The 23,393-nt window shown below is 34.6% G+C and overlaps 3 protein-coding genes across 4 annotated transcripts; all 3 read right to left on the bottom strand.

The window, feature by feature from the left end:
• Positions 1–283: 283 nt before the first annotated feature.
• On the bottom strand, positions 284–2,602 carry LOC131938141 (uncharacterized). The gene is made up of 2 exons (XM_059296054.1): positions 2,518–2,602; positions 284–1,501 (listed from the first exon to the last, which is right to left on the bottom strand). Coding segments are annotated over exons 1-2 (957 nt in total). The 5' UTR covers positions 2,520–2,602; the 3' UTR covers positions 284–546.
• A 3,759-nt stretch (positions 2,603–6,361) lies between these two features.
• On the bottom strand, positions 6,362–14,797 carry LOC131938143 (uncharacterized). 2 transcript variants are annotated; one of them, XM_059296056.1, is made up of 2 exons: positions 14,764–14,797; positions 6,362–8,298 (listed from the first exon to the last, which is right to left on the bottom strand). In XM_059296056.1, coding segments are annotated over exons 1-2 (954 nt in total). In that variant the 5' UTR covers positions 14,766–14,797; the 3' UTR covers positions 6,362–7,346. The 2 variants fall into 2 exon arrangements, with proteins under 2 accessions (XP_059152039.1, XP_059152038.1); XM_059296055.1 differs by lacking the exon at positions 14,764–14,797 and adding an exon at positions 10,077–10,222.
• A 1,739-nt stretch (positions 14,798–16,536) lies between these two features.
• LOC131938117 (uncharacterized) lies at positions 16,537–22,299 on the bottom strand. Its single transcript, XM_059296020.1, has 2 exons — positions 22,140–22,299; positions 16,537–18,056 (listed from the first exon to the last, which is right to left on the bottom strand). Coding segments are annotated over exons 1-2 (1,035 nt in total). The 5' UTR covers positions 22,142–22,299; the 3' UTR covers positions 16,537–17,023.
• Between the last annotated feature and the right edge of the window lie 1,094 nt (positions 22,300–23,393).

Raw genomic sequence — 23,393 nt, 5'->3', positions numbered from 1 at the left:
TAAAGAGGGTTACTTTTCTTTTATTATGAAATCTTGCTTATTGGTCTCTAATGCAGCGTTCAATAACTTTTCTCCCAGAGGTATGCGACCCTTCCCGGCGCCCGGAGACAAACTTTTCGATTTGCACCCCCCCCCCCCCCTTAAACTTTCGAATTGCACCCCCCTCAAACTTTCGATTTTCACCCCCCTCAACCTTTCAATTTATTTTTCCAACCCATTTTGGCGCCCGCTAAGGTCGGCGCCCGGGGACATATGTCCCCCCCCCCCCTCGCAATCTCCAAGAAAAGTATATAGGCCTACATTTAAATAGATATGAAAAGATGAGAAAATATGAAATGATATTTCTTATCTGATTAACGTGTGCTTACAACGCTGTAGTTTCTAGCATTGAATGTTTACAAAATTCATGAATAGCCCCTGTAGTTTTAACGTTTTAATAATTTAAGTATATGTTTTCAAGATCTTTCCGGGCTAAAACAGTATCAATTAATTAAATACAGAAACAAAACAGTGTACAAAACTATCCACACAATAATTATACATTAATTAGAAACAGAAACAAAACATAGTGTACAAAACTATCCACAAAATGCATATTGTAAAGAGGGGTGTAGAAATGTAGATTATATCTGCCGTGGCTTGTGGATAGCGTACCCTCTTATAAAGCAAACAACCAGCAGTACCAAAAATAATTTCAAGAAGAGGTGTGTTTGCTCCTTTTACAACAAGAGTATACAAAACAGAAAAATTATTATACCATCCATCGAAGATAAAGTACAATATAACCCATATTATGATCATGCATTTTTGAGTATGAGGTGTTATAGACCGTAATTCGTTTAATATGTTGGCTAATAATGTAGGTGGAATATTTTTGCCACCGAATTTGTCAAACTGCTTTCTTGTGTAGGGGAGTCTTTGAAACATGTCCACCATATCCATCAGCATCCTCACCATGCTCTGTTTATCTTGTGATTTGTTATTGAACAACACATACCTGTGGCCACACTCTTTAAATAGTTCCGCGATATCTCCTTTTTGTTCCTTACACCAGTCATTAAAAGATACGCTTTTATCCTCGTGATCGATTTCAAATATATCCCCATGTGTAAAAACTAACACGCCCCTCTTTTTAAAAACATCATAGCCGAACAATGATTTGATTTTATAGATAGCGTCCTCCTCAAGTTTAGGGTACGTAGTGCCGTACTTCAAAACCAACACAAGAGCGTGGAAACCCGTTGGTGGGATAGCCTTTCTTACGGCAGTTGCTAAGGACGCTTTGCTACATTGTAGGTCAGTTTCAGTGTCCCCAACTAAGTTCCCATCAATGACAGTTACCTCCCTACCTTGGACCACGCTTGTACCAATATTTATATTGAGGCTACCTTGAATATTGATGACTTTTGAGTCAGGATTTAATTTAGACAAAATTGACTTCCAGGTTGAAGTTTTTCCACTGCCATTTAAACCAACAATAAAAATTCCTCTTTTAGAAGACCTATTTAAAGAAAAAATAAATGAGATAAAATATATTTTAAACTAAACTCAAGTTAGTTGAAATAATATTAAAGAACACGAAACTATACTTTAGTTTGTCTTTATGTACACACATGTAAAATAGACTACATGATTTGCGAACTCGTCGTATCTTCGATGTGTCTCTATGAAAACAATATTTAGCTATATGACAATATAAGTTTTCCTCTTCCGGCAATTTGACGCTGTCCCAGATGAAAGTTTGATGCCAAATTTTGAAGAATTTCATCAATCCTATATTCTTGGACGCACGACCTTGTATTCTAAAACTGAGTTATTTAAATGTAAATAACGCATGCGCTTGGATTTTGTTTATAGGGGGGGTACCTAAAATACCGCCCAGCACTTACCAGTGCGTAGTGTATGAAAGCCTTGAGTGTGTATAAATCACTCTCCATAATAGTGGTGTAGAACACACATCCAGACGTCTTCAGCTCCCGGTTACAATACCGCAGCTCCAGCCTAATTTAATTTGCTGAACGACTTTGGCACCCCATCTTATCCATAAACTTTTGCATTAAGTAAAACGAACGTACGCGCCATAGCTTTCACCGGTAAACCGGTGGCACTAATTCGCAGACTGCCGGGGCGCCGGAGGTCGCACATGATTCGACTTTAAAAACGACTATATTAGCGAATCGTATTAATAGCCGATCGCACTGATTAAAAAGATCTTCTAAGTCTAAAAAAAACATCCACCTACCTACCTACCTACACATTTCTCTATATATATACTTATATATATATATATATATATATATATATATATATATATATATATATATATATATATATATATATATATATATATACACATATATATACATATATATTCATATATATATATACATATATATATATATGCATATATATATACATATATATACATATATATATATATATATATATATATATATATATATATATATATATATATATATGATCGTTGCATTGTCTAAAAAATATTAATTTACTTACATATTGAAGAAGTACTGTGTGACAACTAGTCAAAAATAAATGTCTCAAGTAAGATTCTTCAACGTTTAATGCAGCATAATCGTCTAACAGAATATTGTATTGTCTTGTGTTTTATAGGTTTGCAACGCATCTATTTATGAACCGTGACCTACATCTAAATATCTTTGGGGGGGGGGGGGGAGGGTAAACTTTTGTTTAATTTCGACCAGTGGGATTCGCTGGATATGCTCGATGATAGAACAGTTTACCTGAGATGTGGGGGTAGGAAGGGATGAAGCGGCTGAAGGACTGGGGGGGGGGGGGGAATAAGAACGCTTGAGAAAGTAGCTATGAGGGGATCGGTGGGGAGGGTTAGGTTGCAGCGTTGGTGTCTGTCTTCTGTGTACAAGGTGAACACACGGACACATAAGTTAAGTTCAGTGAAGCGCATCTTGGGGTCTGTAAACACAGCTACCAACTGATAACACAACCACATTTAACGAAAAAAAATAAAAATTTCTTATAGTAAAGGAGTAGAAGTTTTGTAACCTCTCTTCTACTGGGAAAGGCCAAGAGCTGCTAGATGCACACATTTTGGTTTAGAAGATGTTCTTATTTGTTATAAAAAAACATTTTAACGTTACCTTATGAGAAATGTAGTCTGAATTTTTAATGATTAACATCATTTTATTTACAACAATATTTTAAATTATTGTCAGCTAAGTTTATGCTAGTTTTCACTTGATTACGTTATCACATGCAGAAAAAAAGATGGGGGTGATAGTGACTCCAAAAAGCAAATTTTGCAGAGCATAATATAATAAAAAAATTGGAAATGAATTGAAAGACTATTAATATAAATTAGTATTCAAATGGGTCGGCGTGGTATGGTTGGTAACGCTTATGTCCTCTAAACATAAAAGACCAGAGTTCGAGCCCCTGGGCAGATAAGGCCTGAATACTGAGTACAGCAACCCAACTTGTATAATTTGGCTATTTGGCTCAAAACAAGCAGAAAATGTACTACTTAATTGTACTGTAATTGGTCTAGTTGATAAACGACATGTACGTAGTTCTAGAAAAGTATACACGTAATGAGGGAACTAACCCTTCTCCCCAATTTTGCTTAGAACACCTTCCTGGTCCAGACTATCTTCTTTGATCTTAATTTTAGTTTAGGAAGAGATACCCTTCCAACACGATCATGTATACGTGTCAGCTGGTTATCCGCCATTTACGCCGGTGACTCCAATTTAGCCTGCTTTTATTTGTGGATTTGCTTCCATAGCCTTTGTCCTACTAATAACAAACTACAAGGCAGCATTTGATTTATGAATTGTCTCTCCTAGAACAGTTGCTATCCTAGCTAAAGAGCTTCATCTGCCCCAGGGTTCGAACACGAGACTTATCGGTTTAGCAAACATGAGCTTTACCAGCTCGACCACGCCGACCCCAACTATGATTTAAAACGAAGATCAAAATATCCTGACTTTGCTGGAGAACATAGGAAACCTTGGTGAAATTAGGAGCCACAAAGGTTATGAAGTATTAGACACTCTTAGTCTAGTTTAGCGATGTATGGGAGACAAGTACCCCTAGCTTCACTGGAGAGAGAGAGAGAAATTAAGAGAGAGGGATTGAGAGAGAGAGAGAGAGAGAGAGAAAGAGAGAGAGAGAGAAATTAAGAGAGAGGGATTGAGAGAGAGAGAGAGAGAAAAAAAGAGAGACAGAGAGAGAGAGAGAGAGAGAGAGAGAAAAAAAATAAACGATTGGCATTGAATAATATATCAAATCGTACACATGAGTTGCGATTGCCTGCTAGACCTAAACATTTCTGTGGGTATTTAAAACGTAAGACAAGTTATTGTAAGAACTATAGAAGTGCTGTTTGCTAACATTGTATACAGATACGCACCTCTAAAGCAGGCTCAGATTTAAACACTGCCAGTATCTCACAGTTTTGGCTAAACTATTAATGCAGCTGTTTTATTACTTTTTATAACCGTGTATCAACTACCCAAAATAAACATCCGCTTGTTTGTCCAGAAATCAGTTTAAAAATACTTATGTACAGCTTCAGTTCTAGGAACGTATCCTAATAGACAAAACTGTCAGCCAATGGCGTAACAGATCGGCTGAGGGTCCGCGGACATTACAAGAATGGGGGAACAAAACCATACGCGTTTTTTGCGATAGTAGTAACGACGTATAGCATCATTCCAGAGGCGTAGCAACCGGGGGACAGGGGGGTACATATGTCCCCGGGCGCCGACCCTAGGGGCGCCAAAAAAGCTCATTTTAGCTGCTATTTTGAATTAAAAATATAAAAGATATAGGGGGGAAGGGGGGGGAAGGGGCGGCAAATCGACAGTTTGTCCCTTCCACTGCGCCGGGAGTGGTCGCTACGCCTTTGCATCATTGACCTTCTTTTAAAAAAGGTATGTATAATATTTAATGATATATATCAAATTTATTTCGGTATAAATATACTGTAAGCATCTATATAGGCCTTCTACTAAAACTCAAGTTTGTTTACATGTTTGAATATTTATTTATTTATTTTATTTTTGTGTGTGTTTGGTAACAGGAGAGTGTCTGTACTATGTGTAGAACTGTACAATACGTAATTATGTAGAGAACAATGTACTTTTGGACCAAACTGTAAGTCACAAATTAATTTAAAGACGTTAATTAATGTATTGATTAAGTCATTGGTAGATTAACCACATTAATTATAAAATTTCCAGAAAATTGACTTTACCTATATATGATTTATTTACTTATTATAACAATAATGGCGGTTTACATCAAAGATTTTGGTGCTCATTCTAAAGTGTAATGAGTTATAAAGCTAATTTTCTGTCGGCAATAGATTTAACGATACGTCCGTTCGCTATTTTTATTAGGTTCCAACACTATTATCAATTTTCAACAGTTCTTCTAATTTGATTATACAATACATTTCTCTATATCTACAGATCAGCTGTCGGAGGAATGGAAAGTCAATCTTCCTAGATGTAAAATCTAGAATCTAGGTCTAACCAAAATATCATAATTATCTTCTTAGGGCGCTTAAATTCATGGATGGCACAGATTCTTTCAGCATCTCTTCGGGTGTGGGTGGGGGGGCACTAATAAAGTCTACAGCCTTCCCCTCTACGAACGACTTTGAATTTATAAATAAAATAAAAATTATCAGCCCCCCCCCTTAGAAAAAAAGGTCTGAAAGAAACACTGACATGTTGTGGCAAATACCAAGTAAATATTTTGTTTAACATATCAACTTTATTGTCTTTTAACAAATGTGTGGTTGTTTTTTGTTTTTTTTTTTTTGTTAGTTTTTAGCGCAATTTCCATACTGACAATTGCGATTATTAATTTGTTATTTCTGGATGGATGGATGGGTGTCCGCAGCTTTAAGTCGTATCTCCTCCTCAACAAAGCAATATCGAGGACTAGTTCCAAAAGGAAATATGTTAAGCAAGTTCCGAGGATGATTGTGCGCCAAAACAATTCCCGGAATTCCTTCCTGGATTTCCCGGAAAAGCCAAAAAACCTCGAAAAAAAATGCAGTTTTTGGCCCATATCTCGGCAACCAGACCACTTAGCGACTTGAAACATTTACCAATCGATTCCTGCCATAATTTAAACCAATATTGCCGAAGAAAGTTTTCAAAAATATCCTTTCGTTCGGTCGCAAAAAATTTGCTGAATATATGATTTATCTCGATTTAAAATTGTTATGGATAACATAAGGAAATTGCGCTTAAATTGTCACTAGACTTTTTATTAACTTGTTTTGTTTTTGTTAAATCGACACACCAAAAATTCAAGCACAAACCAAAACCCATTTTTTTTTAAATAATTTATTTATCTAGTTATGATGAACTCATATGATATTGATCTGCAAAATGTTTACAATGCCATATATTAAAATTAATGAAGAAAGTAAACGTTAAAATAAACTGATGGGAAAAAAATCAAAGGCAAGTATGTCAAGATATTTAGTTATGTCAAAGTTTTTTCTGCAATTTGTTTTAAACAATAAAAGTAATTAAAATTGTATACTTTGAAGTATTATATTGTAACATACTGTTATGAATTGATTAGATAGACTATTGAAGCACAAATAACATACAAAAGCAAGCAGACACTTTAAAAGTCAGCGTAACATATTCATAAAGCTTTAAATCAAGTTGCTAAATAAAAAAAAGCTTTGCCAAATTGGGAATCCGTTAAAATTAGGAAATGTATGGAATGCTGCAGTGAATATAACAGAACACATGTCCAAAGTCACATCAACAAGCGAACTTCAAAAACTCTCAAGACCGCCATAGCCCACAGTGTATGGCCGAGTAATAGAGCGCTAATCTTCTAACATAAAAGTCTCAAATTCGGATCCAGTGCTTGAGTCTCTTGGACGTCCGTGAGTCAAACAAACAGATAGAAACCTGACACAATTTAGGGAAAACAAAGGCTTGACATAGTGCTGACCACATTATTCCCTGCATAACATGGTAATTAAAGCAGATTAACTCTACTCCATCTGCCCCATGTGTCTTGGGCACGAACGGGAAGAAATTATGATGATCTATGTATGATACACGTATAGATATACTGTTAGTTTACATTAAATGCAATTTCTACAAAAACACATTATAATGGCAACATGAACATTCTTTATAATATTATGTCTTATGATATTGTTCAGGGTTTAAATGAGTAATAATGATACATTTCTATTCTTAAAATAATACATACATTGGTTCTAGTTCTGGACATTTTTATTATACTCTACTAAGCTGTACAAGCGTCTGATAACAGCTGTTTTATGAGAAGGAAAGCATGCATTAAGTGCTTTTGTTTTCTACTTCTTCATTTACGTAGTTTGAAGCGTCCATGTTTACAAGTTTTCTTCCAGCTTCATAGTACCAACTATATAAAGAGTACAGCGTGATGTGCAAAAACCGAAAAATACAAATGATCAGGAACGTTGTACATGGCGCATCTAATCCCACTCTTTGATTACGTAACTTCACAAAAAGAAAACATCCAGTAAATCCAAAAACTAAACCTACAAAAGGGTTATCCACTCCAACCAAAATGACATAAGATGTTGCAAAATGGCACCAAAATCCATCAAAGATGAAAAACAACGAAATAAATAATAAGATAGGAAAGATCTTAGGAAAGGGCTTCTCTCCAAAGTAGGGACCAGCTCGTAACAAATTAACATTTTCCATCAGCTGCTTCACCATGCTCTGTTTATCTTGTGATTTGTTATTGAACAACACATACCTGTGGCCACACTCAGCAAACAGTGACGCGATATCTCCTTGTTGTTGCTCACACCAGTCATTAAAATCCATTTTATCATCCTCATGATCAAGATAAAAATTATCCCCATGAGTAAAAACTAAAACTCCCCACTTTCTGAAGACGTATTCACCGAATAAAAGTTTAGCTCTCTCCACAGCGTCCTTCTCTTGTTTAGTGTATCTAGTACCGTACTTCATAACAAACACAAAGGCTGTGATACCATCACGTGGGATAGCCTTGTTTATGGCAGATTTCAAAGACGGTATGCTTGGTAGATCCGGTTCTGCGTCTCCAATACATTTCCCATCAATGGCGGTAATCAGTCTTCCATCAAACATGCCTGTACCAACATTCATGTTGAGGTTACCTTCAATGTTTATAAAATGCGATGGTACTACACGACCTTGTTGTGACAAAATCGACTTCCAAGTTGAAGTTTTTCCATTGCCATCTCGTCCAACAATGAAAAGGTTGATATTAGACCTATTAAAAAATAAAATGAAGAACTGATTTACACGTTATACTAAATGTAATTTAGGATTTCATAAAAATATAATAATATGAAAATATTTTTGGTTATGATTAGATGTGTGTGTTATGATAGTTTTAAAATAAATCGGTTAGCTTTGTCAACAGAGTTTCTTCTAGGCATCTCTTCGGGGGGGCGAAGACCCCCCCGAAAAATTTTTACCGCCCCCCCGAACGAAATGAAATTTATATAATTTATATAGAAAATATATACTTTTAACAGTGTCCGCCCCCCCCCGAAGAAAGTTTACCACCCCCCCCCCCCGAAGATTTCAAGTGCCCCCCCGGAGAAAAAAGTCTGGAAGAAACACTGTTTGTCAATATACTTAGATAAGAGAGAGGACGTGAACAGGAGAGATACTTGCGCGCTATAAAATATATTTAACAATATTTGCACATTCTTGTATATTTTTGAATCGTGCTAGATTACCTTATAATTATCTAACATATATGAATGTATATTGGGCCAAATATGATCATAGAGAACAGAGAATCTAAGAATGGGCAAAAAGATGAGAGTAGGGTGAACTAAGTGTCGTCTTTGTATTTAAGTGTGTTAACGTGATGTAACAAGAAAAATAGCAATCTTTCTATAGGTCAAAATACGCTAGCTTTAGAACCGCTTAGACGAAATCAAACCTTGTTGATGTCATATGTCCTTCTCTGGCAGTGTGAGAAAGGTTTCTATGTGCAAAAGAAGTACACAGAAGCTAGCAGTGGCATAGACAGTAGGCTGTTGAATGGGAAGGGGCGTAACTCCATATGGGCTCCGAAAATGAAAGATGTCATACAGAAGTCATACGTTTAGTTACAGCTACTGGCTATCATGTGATCTTGCTGATTGATTGATGTGTGTCTACAATTTCAAAGTTGTGAATGCCATTTATAGAAATATATATATATATATATATATATATATATATATATATATATATATATATATATATATATAATTATATATTTATTTTATTAGTATAATGGACACAAATATATGGAGTAAAAAACAAAAAAAGCCTCCCACACCATCACTGTAGTATTCTGCATACGCCACGTAAAACTATAGATTCACTGACAACAATTCACTTCATATTTCTGGCCATAGGCTTATGAATACACATGTAATCATATCACTTCATATATTTCGTCTTATCTATATAAATGTAACCATAGCCAACCTCTGAGTGACAACCTTTATCAGACGTCTATAATCTATCGACCAGATAACTCGATAACTTGAAAGGGAGATACAAATCGAGTTACAGAATTCTTGAGATCTATATATTATTGCCATGTATGCCTGGGTAATGAGCCACGAAAACCATTCGCATCTATGTTTAGGGTTAGGGTTGGGTTTGGGGTCAGTTTTGGGTAGAAAAGTACCACTATACAGACTTTTCATGCAGATTCTAAATCTAATGTCCCAATTCGACCCTCATCAATAAAATCTAAACCTACAAGTTTCATATACTTTTTAATAATCTTTTGAGTGGGAGGAAGGGGGGGGGGGTTACGTTTTAGCATGATTAAATGGAGAAATCATATATATATATATATATATATATATATATATATATATATGTGTGTGTGTGCGTGTGTGTGTGTGTAATGTGTGTGTATTTATTTATGTTTCTTTATTTATTTATATACATAAATATAGATATACAGATATATTGATACATTTATAATATTAATTCTTCTAAATATATTTACATAAAAATGACATTTTAACTTACATTTTGAAGCAGTACTGTGTTAAATGCGTCAATTCATACACAACAGCCGAAGTATTCTGCTTTAGACGTCTACTGGATCCTTCTGTAGTGCATCATATCATCTGCATCGTTTTTCCCACTGCTGTTTTTGAATACGCCAGCAACGCGTCTATTTTTATCCGTGGCCTAGATAGGATTTTCGGGAAAATTTCCGCTTCGTAGAAAAGAAATTACATCAAGCTTCGCGAGGCGAAGATGTGGATTATATTAAATCAATACAAAGCGTACAATGTAGAGAATAATGGTAACAGATGTATTACAAAAATGGCTTGGAATGTTGTCGTTTATTTTTCTTCTAAAATAGGCCTACAGACGAAGTCGTTTGAAAACTGGAGTAGAAAAAAATTTGTAAAAAAAAAACCTACAAACATAATTGAAAGTAACTCAAGTTATAGAGGATTTTGTAGAAATTATAAAGCATTTTGAGATGAAAATAACATGGACACAATTACAATGTTTTACAAATTGAGCTTCAGTTTAACTTAATCCCTTAATAAAGACGTTTGTTTAAAAATGCTAAATACTCTAACAAATGTAAATAATAAACACACATGTGTCTCTAGGTCTATACATCAGGTTATATATATATATATATATATATATATATATATATATATATATATATATATATATATATATATATATATATATATATATGTGTGTGTGTGTATGTGTGCAGTGGCGTATCGAGGGGGGTGCGGGGGGTGCGGACCGTACCGGGTGACACCATTCAGGGGGTGACACCAAGGCAAAAAATAGCAAAGTATATACAGAAATATGATAATTTCATTTCATTAAATGATTAATTAGAGTGCATTAGATAGTCTTTTAAGAGCAAAGTGGACAAATCCCGAATAGGGTCGAGGTAGGGGGGGGGGGGGTGACACCATGACGGAAAACATGAGAAAACATGCAACATTCAGCTGTATTTATAACCGAATATAGATATGAATCGTTAGTATTATCTGAGCACAGTTTAAAGCAATCATCGTGGGGGTGACAGGGAAGGGGAGTTACATTAACTCAACTTTGATATATATATATATATATATATATATATATATATATATATATATATATATATGCCTGAGGATAACGGTTTGATTGAGAATCGTAATAAGCTATATGTTAATCCATGTATGGGGTGGGGGGAGGGGTGGGGGGTGGGACTAAAAAATTAAATACATACAGAAAGAAAAAAAAATTGAAAAACTTTACACATGCGTATACACATACTTACAAGCAGTATTTCTTCCAGACTTTTTTCTCCGGGGGCACTTGATATTTCCGGGGAGGGGGGGGGGGGGGGGGCGGATAACATTTTCCGTGGTGGCGGACCTTGGTAAAAATATGTTTTCTATATAAATTCCTTTCACCCCCCCCCCCCCCCCCCAAAGAGATGCCTGGAAAACTATGCTTACAAGTGTATATAATATATTTTTCTTAAAGGGGGGGGGGTGCGGTGGGGGGGGTGACACCATTAGGTGCCGCACCGGGTAACACCCGACCTCGCTACGCCACTGTGTATATATAAATACATATTTATTTATGTGTGTGTGAGTTTGTAAATGTAGGTATTGTATACACTTTATATACCTGTTTATCAGGCAAACTAAAAGCTGTTTTCTAAGGAATACACTTTCTACGTCACTTGGGTGACAGGCGCGGCGACAATGTCGAAGCAAAATGACATTCTTTAACAGTAACAGCTGTTTGTATATAATAGCTGTATGTGCATTACATGGTAGATTCAGTGTGTTATTATAGATCGTTTGGGGTGTGTACGAGTGGAGATGGTTAATATAGAAGTGAAATACTCGGAACAAGAGTTTGGGAAATTGTTTGAAATGTCTTATTTGAATCTGTAGTGTATAAATTGTCAGTTTTGCGTTATTTCTAAAGATATTAGGATTAACACTTAGAAATAACTCTTGCCATGCTAGTTTTAACACTCAGAAAAAAAAATCGTAATGCTAGTATTGGTACTTAGAAATCAACTCACACATTTTAGTAAGTCCTATCGCAATGCACATTTAATGCTCATTAATTTAAGTAATTGGCTTGTTTTTAACATATTCTTTATACTATCGTAAAAAAAACTTGTCATAAAAAGCCAGATCGACCTCTAGTATGGAGGGAGGTGGTCGGTTGATAGAATATATGACTGCTTGCACCAAAGTCTCGAGTTCGGATCGCGGGCGATAATCCGTGGCACGCTCCTGGTTCCGTATAGCTCTGATGGGTAGGCCTACGGTGTTGATCACACCTTCTTGTCCTATACCTACATCACAAAAACTGGTAAAATATATATTTATCTTCCTCTTAGTTCGCCAGCTCCGAACAAGTGACTTTTCCTTCCCTATCTTCACCGTACTATGTCAGTCTTACATAATAATCATAATTTTGTTTTAATTTTAGATTTACTTTTCTCTGTCTACATTCTTTCAACAATTGATGGAGTTGTCTCTGATTTAAACCCATTCTTAGTTTCGTGAAAAACGTAAGAAACCACTCTCCTATGATTGATTCCTGACTTACTTTAGTTTGATTGAGCTCAAAAGTGACTGCGCTATGTTTTTGCATTTCATGATCACTAAACACATGAAGACCACTTTATTGGCTCAACTTGCTAAAGAGCAATACATTACGCTTTTACCCTCAATTTTATGTATATCTTAGTCACGCAAGAATTATTCTTATCACTGTATGTGGTTTACAATGTGACTTACACGATGTATATAAAAACCTTAGTCTCCTCTATATACGTGTGTAGTAAAAAATGCATTTATTTTTTAAGAAAGTGTGTATTTGCTTATTAAATAACTGCATAAATACGGTCTCCAACACGTCTCATGTAAGTTCTCATACACCCTGAACCACAGCCAATACAATACAAAGCGAAAAGTGATTTTAGAAACAAAAACTGTAATTAAAAATTGCTTTTTAATGAAGGATTTTAATATGAGAAAAAAAATAGAACACAGCTAAAACAAAATGTTAACATTAAAAATTACAAGGATAAAACATGCATGATAAAAATCTTTTAGAATAAGAAGTAAATAAATGACTATAATCTCTAGGCTATATATGTGTGTTGAGTACATTGTATGGCTATTTTGTAAACTAACCTGTGTAGAGAACTAGAACGTTGACGACAATTTACAGTAACGAAAATATTTTATTCTTTATTATGATAAAACTCTCTCATTCACATACAGTATAGCAAACAAGAAAATTACTTATTATAATAATACTTCGCCGTTCTACCTATAATAGATTTTTAAAAAATGACTTTTTATTGCATATGGCATGTAGAAGAAAATACAATTAACATTAGATTAATGTGTTTCTTGAGTTACATCTATTCTTAAAAACAATACAATAGACTGACATTTAAATGAATAATTTTAAAAATATTTAAATTGGTTATTGATAGGGCTACCTTGATCTGAACCAATTATTACCTTTAATAAACCTGCAAGCGACTAGATCCCCTATACCCACAACATTGATTGTCCTTTTGTGTTTATTTAGTAAACATCTGATGTATCCTTTATGAGCATACGTTTTATCATTATTAGAGTTATCTTCTTTATCACTGTCCTCGATAACATTTGTAGATTTAGCTAGATGTTTATCAGTGGTCGAAGACATTTTAAGAATTGAACTTCTAGCCGGCCAGAAAAAACATTGCATGGATGACAAAAATAGCCAGAATTATTTTTCTGTTTGCTGCCTTAGCATACCGCCATATGGTATTACGTAATGGTAAAGACAGAAGAAGTAAGCTTATTGATGAGACAAAATATACATCATCAGCATTCTGTAAAGTATAAACAACCATGTTATAAAATATATCCTACACAATCCACCTCCAAAGTAGGGACCAGCTCGTAACAATTGAACTTTTTCCATCAGTTTCAGCACCATGCTCTGTTTATCTTGTGATTTGTTATTGAACAACACATACCTGTGGCCACACTCAGCAAACAGTGACGCGATATCTCCTTGTTGTTCCATACACCAGTCATCAAAAGATACATTTTCAACTTCATGATCAAGAGCAAAATTATCCCCATGAGTAAAAACTAAAACTCCCCATTTTCTGAAGACGTCTTCGCCGAACAAAAGTTTAATTCTCTCAACGGAGTCCTTCTCTTGTTTAGTGTATCTAGTGCCGTACTTCATAACAAACACAAATGCCGTGATTCCATAACGTGGAATAACCTTCCTTATGGCAGGAATCAATGACGACATGCTACATTGTAGGTCCGGTTCTGTGTCCCCAACACATTTCCCATCTATGGCAGTAATCGATTTTCCTTTAAACAAGCCTGTACCAACATTCATTTCGAGGTCACCCTCAATGTTAATAAAATGCGATGGTTCTACATGACCTTGTGACAAAATTGACTTCCAAGTTGAAGTTTTTCCGCTGCCATCTCGTCCAACCATGAAAAGGTTGATATTAAACCTATTTAAAGTATACAATAAAAAACTGATTGACATATTATACTAAATGCAATATATATATATATATATATATATATATATATATATATATATATATATATATATATATATATATATATATATATATATATATATATATATATATTGATACATATATAATGATATTTATACTTACATTTTGAAGCAGTACTGTGTTAAAACGTCAACTCATATACGACAGTCAAAGTATTCTGCTTAAAAACATCAACTCATATACAAAAGTCAAAGTATGCTGCTTAAAAACATCAACTCATAAACAACAGTCAAAATAGTCTGCTCAAACCGCCTGCGCAATCCTTCTGTAGTGCATCACATCATCTGCATCGTTTTTCCCACTTCTGTTTCGAAAAGGCCAGCAACGCGTCTATTTATATCCGTGACCTAGATAGGATTTTCGGGAAAATTTACGTTTCGTAGAAAAGAAAATACATCAAGCTTTGCGAAGATGTAGAGTATAATTAATCAGAGGCGTAACGACCCTTCCCGACGCCCGGGGACAAACTTTCAATTTGCCATTTGCACCTCCCCCCCTCCTTTCAAACTTTCAATTTGCCCCACCCCCTTAAACTTTCAACATCACCTCTTCCCCCCCCCCCCCCCCACTCAAAATTTCACTTAGTTTTTTCGACCCATTTTGGCGCCTCAAGGTCGGCGCCCGGGGACATATGTACCCCCCGGCCCCTCTCGCTATGCCTCTGTACTTAATCAATACAAAACATACATTGTAGTGAATAATGGTAACAGATGTAATACAACAATTGCTTAGAATGTGGTAGTTTATTTTTTTTTAAATAATAGAGGAAATCGAATGAAAACTGAAGTAGAAAAACAAATAGGCCTATAATCGAAAATAACAAAAGAGGATTTTGTAGAAATTATAAAGCTTTTTGAGATAAAATTAGCAAGGACACAATAACTATGTTTTAGGTCTAGCAAGTAGCATTGGAAGTTTACATCAGAAAGTGAGGATTAGTCCCACTAAATCCCTTAATAAAGACGTTCGTTTAAGAAATGCTCAATACGTAATTACAAAGTATTCAATAATATACAGTAACATATGTAAACAATAAACACACACGCGTTTCAGTGTCCTCGAGTATGGGAGGAGGTGGTCGCTTGATAGAATACATGACTGCATGCACCAAAGTCTCGAGTTCGGATCGCGGGCAATAGTTCGGAGGATGCTCCTGGTTCCCTCTAGCTCTGGTGGGTACTGTGTTGACTAAACATTCATGTCATATATCCAAATCACAGACACTTGTGAAATCTATTTTATCTTCCTCTTAGTATGCCAGCTCCGAGCAAGTGATTTTTCCTTCACCCTTTTATATGTCAGTCTTACATACTAATCGTAATTTTGTTTTAATTTTAGATTTACTTTTCTCTGTCTACATTCTTTAAACAATTGACAGTGTTGTTTCTAGTTTAAACCCAATCTCGGTATGGTGGGAAACGTAAGAAATCACTCTGCTATGATTGGTTCATGACTTACGCAAGACTTATTGAGCTTAAAGTGACTGCGCTATGTTTTTGCATTTCATGATCACTAAATCACATGAAGACCACTTTATTGGCTCAACTTGCTAAAGAGCAATAAAGTACGCTTTTACCCCCAAATTTTATGTATATCTTAGTCACGCAAGAATTATTCTTATCACTGTATGTGGTTTACAATGTGACTTACACGATATATATATAAAACCCTTAGTCCTCTATATACGTGTGTAGTAATAAAATGCATTTATTTTTTAAGAAAGTGTGTATTTGCTTATAAAATGACTCCATAAACACGGTCTGCAATACGTCTCATGTAAGTTCTCATACATCCTGAACCACAGCCAAGACAATACAAAGCGAAAAGTGATAACAATTTTTAGAAAAAAAAACTAAAATTAAACCATTGCGTTTTAATGAATTATTTTAATATGAGAAAAAAATCGAACATTAGGTAATACAAAATCTTAACATTAACAATTACAAGGATAAACCATGCATTGTAAAAAATCTTTTAGAATAAGAAGTAAATGTATGACTATTATCTCTATGCTATGTATGTGGTTTGAGCACATTGTATGGCTATTTTTTCAACTGTACAAGTGTAGTGAACTAGAACGTCGACTACCATTTTCAGTAACGAAAATATGTTATTCTTTATTATGATAAAACTCTGTCATTTACATACAGTATAGCAAACAAGAAAATTACTTATTATAATAATACTTCACCGTCCTACCTAGATTTTTTTAAAAAGCGACTATTTATTGCATATGACATGTAGAAGAAAATTCACTTAACATTAGATTAATGTGTCTCTTGAGTTACAACTTAGTTTAAAAACAATACAATAGACCGACATTTAAATGAATTATTTTTAAAAATGTTTAAATTGGTCATTGTTAGGGCAACCTTGATCTGAACCAATTACCTTTAATACAGCTGTAAGCGACTATAACCCCTATACCCACAACAATGATAGTCCTTTTGTGTTTATTTAGTAAACATCTGATGTATTCTTTATGATCATTATTAGAGTTATCTTCTTTATCACTGTCCTCGATAACACTTGTAGATTTAGCTAGATGTTTATCAGTGGTTGAAGACATTTTAAGAATTGAACTTCTAGCCGGCCATAAAAACATTGCATTGATGACGAAAACAGCCAGAATAGTTTTTGTGTTTGCTGCCTTAGCATACCGCCATATGGTATTACGTAATGGTAAAGACAGAGCTAGTAAGCTTATTGATGAGGCGCACAATACACTATGCTTCCGTAAAAACTCAACCACCGATGTGGTATAAGATTTGCTACACAATCCACCTCCAAAGTAGGGACCATCTCGTAACAATTTAACTTTTCCCATCAGTTTCAGCACCATGCCCTGTTTATCTTGTGATTTGTTATTGAACAACACATACCTGTGGCCACATTCAACAAACAGTGACGCAATATCTCCTTGTTGTTCCTTACACCAGGCATCAAAATCCATTTTTTCATCCTCATGATCAAGATCAAAATTATCCCCATGGGTAAAAACTAAAACTCCCCACTTTCTGAAGACATCTTCGCCGAATAAACGTTTAATTTTATCAACAGCGTCCTTCTCTTGTTTAGTATATCTAGTGCCGTATTTCATAACAAACACAAATGCTGTGATACCCTCAGGTGGGATAGCTTTTCTTATGGCAGCTACAAGTAAGGATGTGCTTGGCAGATCTGGTTCTGTGTCCCCAACACATTTCCCATCAATGGCTGTTACCTCAAAGTTTTCAGACTTTCTTGTACCAATACCAATCGCCAGTGTATCGTTAATGTAAATAAACTTATCTAGTTGGTCGCGAGTTTGTTTCGACAAAATTGATCTACATGTTGAAGTTTTTCCGTTGCCGTCTCTCCCAACAATGAAAAGTTTAGCTCTAACCATTGATGACCTGTTTGAAGAAAATACGTTTTTTTTAATCAAACACAAATAAACACACTAAAACAGAACACGATACGAGACACTTTACTTTTAGCTCATGGTTTCATTACATATAATAATATATGAGAAGTTTCAGTCCTTGTACATTACCTTTGTGTGATTCTCTACACAGAAATAATTATTAATCTTAATTATGGTTTGTAACTTGTACTTCTACATGAGCAGTCACAATACCGAGATCTATTCAATGTGTACACTATTTCCAAAGGCAGATATCTCGGTGTCCTTAATAATCACAGCAAATGTGACATTCAATAAGGCACACACACACACACACACACACACACACACAAACAAACACACACACACGCATATATATATATATATATATATATATATATATATATATATATATAAATATATGTATATATATATATATGTATATATATATATATGTATATATATACATATATATATATATATATATATATATATATATATATATATATATATATATATATATATATATATATATATATATATATATATATATATATATATATATATATATATATATATACAAAGAAGTAAGGGGGTTATAACCCCGTCCCGAGCCCACTACCTCCCGCCCATGGTCCACTCTATTCAAAATAAATGTCATAATACCACTGTTACGTTTTTAAATTAGTAAAAATGCAAAAATATAAATATTGTTATAATACCCTAAACATGATGCCATGTATTATCTGAATGGGTATCCGACCGTTATCGCACCCTAACTTCCCTCCACCATCACCACCACAAGAACGGAACTGGCCGTAAATGTGTATAGCGACATAAGGTTATAGACATGAAGTTAGCGGAGAGGGATGAATGCATGTATGGAACCCCCCCCCCCTCCCACCCAGTAGCGTACGCAGGGGGGGAGCAGGGGGAGCGGCCGCTCCCCCTCTGGCCATTTTCAGCAAAGTGGCGCCTTTTTGGAAACTTTTTAAAGTTTTAAACAATGATATTTGTTAAAAAAATATTTTTGGTCGGCACATCTATGTAAATCACAAGATTTCTTTTCATGCAGCAATTAAGCATTATTGTACTAGCCTAGTTGTGTCTACGTTTACAACACGTATTAACAGCTGCATCAGTTTGCCATTCTAAAAATAACCTTTTGATGCATTGCAATGTTTAAAAAACCTCTAAGGGTAGTACCACTTGGCAAGAGGGGTGTTAAGTTTAAGGCAACTGTATAATGTATTTGCTTACGAATAATTGAATTAGAAAATGTTATACATAAAACTTCACACATAATTACTTTATATATACAGTTTGAGTCGTGTGATTATTTTTAAAAAAAATTACAATACAGAAACAAATACAACTGATGGGGCACCTCTATTTAAATTTACTTATGAGCAAACTACGTAGTGGTGGGGAAATTTTGACAAGGCCAACAACGTCATCACGATGAAGTAGTATTATTTTTACAGTTTGGGCGATAGTGATTACAATTACAAATTATATGAAACAGTTACAACCCCCCTCCCCCAAGGAACCCACTGTAAAAAAAAATTGTCATAATACCTCTGCTACTTATTTAAATCTATTTCTGTAATATATATTTGCGTAATATATATTTGTTTAATATATGTATGTTTAGAACAGTCATCTAAAAACTGACGCTATGTTTACTCTGAGTTGGTTATCTCCCCCCCCCCTCACACACCTCACCACTACAATTGTGTAGAGCGACATTAATGTCACACCTAGGTGTACACTGGGTTGGATAATTGACCTAAAGTGACCGGACAGTGGTGAATGAAGTTGAACCCCCCCCCCAACCCACCCCGATCTGATCTGTTAAGTACGTGTAGAAAAACGCGTAATGATGTACCAAAGTACAATGCCGCCAGAAAATTAGCTTTTTAAACGTAAAACTCTGTGAATATTGTTTTTGCAATTTCCAGTAAACAGGTGTGTGATCAATACAGTGATCTAACCCATACCTATCACTATGTTAAAAATGATCTTTAAAGAACACAAAGAAACAGTAGTTATTTTGAAATATATGATCTGAACTAAAAGACCGATATTTAGTAAAATGTAGGCTGTTATTCCGAATGTTTTTCTAATAGATCAAAAAGCGTGATTTTATACCAACTCTGATTTTAAAAACTTTCATTATGCTGTAATACTTTAGCATTTATGATAACGATATATTAAATTCTGATTATAGACAAAAACATTTTGTAAACACGAATAGTGTTAAACAATTTCATTATATTCTAAAGTAATTTTTTTTATTTGTTTTGACATTTATAATTAAATGTGTAGATATATACATATTTATATTAAGAGAGTGATTATTTCCCCTATTTCACTTGTCTTAATTAATTTCCCAGGAATTATTATGTACGAAATTTTTTTTCAAGAATTACAAAATAGATTGTGTTACGTTCATTGTTTTTGGTTGTATTGTGTGTATATATATTTTTTTTGTTTAGATTGATACAATTTTTGTTTTGTCGGCCTACATTGTGTGTTTTTTCTTATTTCTTCAGAGTGCTACTTTCAATTTATTTTATATCATAGCGAAGTAATGACATACAGCTAGTAATTATATATATATATATATATATATATACTAGCCGTCCCGGCCAGGCCCTGCTCTGGCTTCTGTGAAAAACCTTTCTGTTAAAGACCATTACCTGTGTGTTTAGTAATCATCATAAACCCGGCATTGCCCACCCAAACCACAACCAATCAAAACCAAAACAACAAAACGCAAACATAACGCTAACACAATTACACATACAAACGAAAACAAAAACCTAACAACAAACCCAACCACAACCACAAACACCAATACAAACACAAAGAAAAAACAAACAAAAAAGCAAACGAAAACAAAAACCTAACAACAAACCCAACCACAAACACCAATACCAACAACAACAAAAAAAACAACAACGAAAAAGCAAACGAAAACAAACCAAATCCAATCGCAAAACCAACCAAAAACACAAATACAAACCCAAACAAAAAAACACAAACAAAAACGAAAAAAGAAAGAACAAAAACTAACCAAATCAAAACGCAACCACTAACGCAAACCCACCTAAACACAAAGAAAACACTAACGCGAACATAAACGCCCGGGGCGGAATCACCTGTTTTAGCTTAATGAACAACTGTAGTACCCCAACTTATTCATAGTCTTTTGCACTCACTTAAACGAACGCGCCTGTTTTAATTTAATGAACAATTTTAATACTCCAAGCTTATCCGTAAAATACCTACAACATTTGCACTTGATCAATCCCCGCTAATTATGTAATTATTTTTTTCCCAACACCAAAACAAAGTAATAAAAAGTAAATTATTTTCCACTAATGCAATGGTTTTATAAAGGGAAGTAATTGTGTTTTCCTAATTTATCAAAGGGAAGTAAGTGCTATAGGACTAAATAAAGACATAATTAGAATTTTTGTAAAAAATTATTACTATCAGTTTGAAAAATGAAAATTATTTCCCAACACTTTCAATATTAATTTTTTAACTCATAAATTTAGACAAATGCGCACGATGATTGTCTAACACTTAAATCCATCCAAGACCAACGACAAACATATGCGTAACATACAGAACTGAGCTTTATATATTAGATATATATATATATATATATATATATATATATATATATATATATATATATATATATATATATATATAATACACGTATATAGAAGGTGTTAAAAATTCTGCGCCTTTTTTTGCTCTTTTCGCTCCCCCTACAACGAAAACCTGGATACGCCTCTGCTCCCACCCCTCACCTCACCTCCCCACCCTACCTGTTACATATTACTGCTATTATGCGATTATATTTTAAAAAAAATATATTAACAAGCGGTATACAGCCTATAACATATATATATATATATATATATATATATATATATATATATATATATATATATATATATATATAAATATATATATATGAGTGTGTGTGTACGTGTGTGCTTTTGTGTGTGCCTGTGTTTTTTTTTTGTGAGTCCACATTTAAATATGCCAAAATTGACCAAAATTAATAACTTACATTATTAAGAAGTCTTATGACATAGATCTCCACACCAAAATGTATAATGTTGTATCGATTTCCGTCTAAAAATATCTCCTTCGTAGCACATCAACAACGCTACCGATACAACCACAAAGTTACCGACTACCGTGTATTGTATGATCGACCAGCCGCCTGCTTTTCGTTTATCACTCGTTTCACCGTGACCTCAATTCTCCGACGGTTTTTCGGGAAAATCTGTTATTACACGAAGCGAACTACACACTTCTTCGCGGAGTTTCCTATTGTTGTTATAGTTTTAGTATTAAGTTATCCTTACGTATACAAGTGTAATAATTTCCACAATTTAAATAAAATGTGTCTAAACATATAGCATTTAAGAAATGTTTGTAACATAAATTACAAGGAAATGGAATAAATATTTAATTTTAATTACAAAATATAAACGCTTATTTTTGTCCGTCCCACTTCCTTAGTAAGTATTAAGTATCAATTGCTCCCCACCCCCAACACCATCAGGAATGGTGCACACTGATAAAGAAAACTAATATACGAAACTAAAACTTAAGATCTCTTGTATGGGGCCGTCTATAAATGACGTCACACTCGCAAGGGGAGGAGGGGTCCGAAAATTTGTGACGTTGTGTGATAAGGGGGAGGGGGGGGGGGTCAGATAGTGTGACATCACATTTTTGCATTATAAAAAACCAATGTTAGAAAACGAATTATAGATGTTATTTCGCGTTTTAGAAAAGGGTTTTAATAAATTGTAATTGGAATTGATCAAAATACTCAGAGTTCTGACAAGATTTTGGAAAAAAATATCGATGTTTCTCAGAAAAAAATCAAAAGCAATTTCGAGGGTGGTTGTAGGCTGAGATGTGACGTCATTTTAGGGGGAGGGTCTAGTTTTTTAGGACGACGTGTGACGGAGGGGAGAGGGGGGGGGGGGTAAAAATCGTCAAAAAAGGCGTGATGTCTTTTATAGCTGACCCCTATATAGAAGTGACAATTCATGTATCACAACATGGTAGAGTGATGGGAAGAATTTTTTAAGAGAGTAATCATTTGTTGAAATAAAATGATTTATAGAATCTCATAAACTAGCGCTCTGATACGAAGGGGAGGAAGATTCCGATGTAACAGTTGTACAGTGGCGTAGCGAGGTCGGGTGTCACCCGGTGCGGCACTTAATGGTGTCACCCCCCCCCCCCCCAGAGGCGTTGCGACCCTTCCCGGGGACAAACTTTCAAGTTTTCGATTTGCACCCCC

The sequence above is a fragment of the Physella acuta genome, unplaced genomic scaffold (genome assembly GCF_028476545.2).
Source record: "Physella acuta isolate Inbredline_101_S28 unplaced genomic scaffold, ASM2847654v3 ptg000235l, whole genome shotgun sequence".
Classification (NCBI taxonomy): Eukaryota; Metazoa; Mollusca; class Gastropoda; family Physidae; genus Physella; species Physella acuta.
This window is presented reverse-complemented; position numbering and strand designations above follow the sequence as displayed.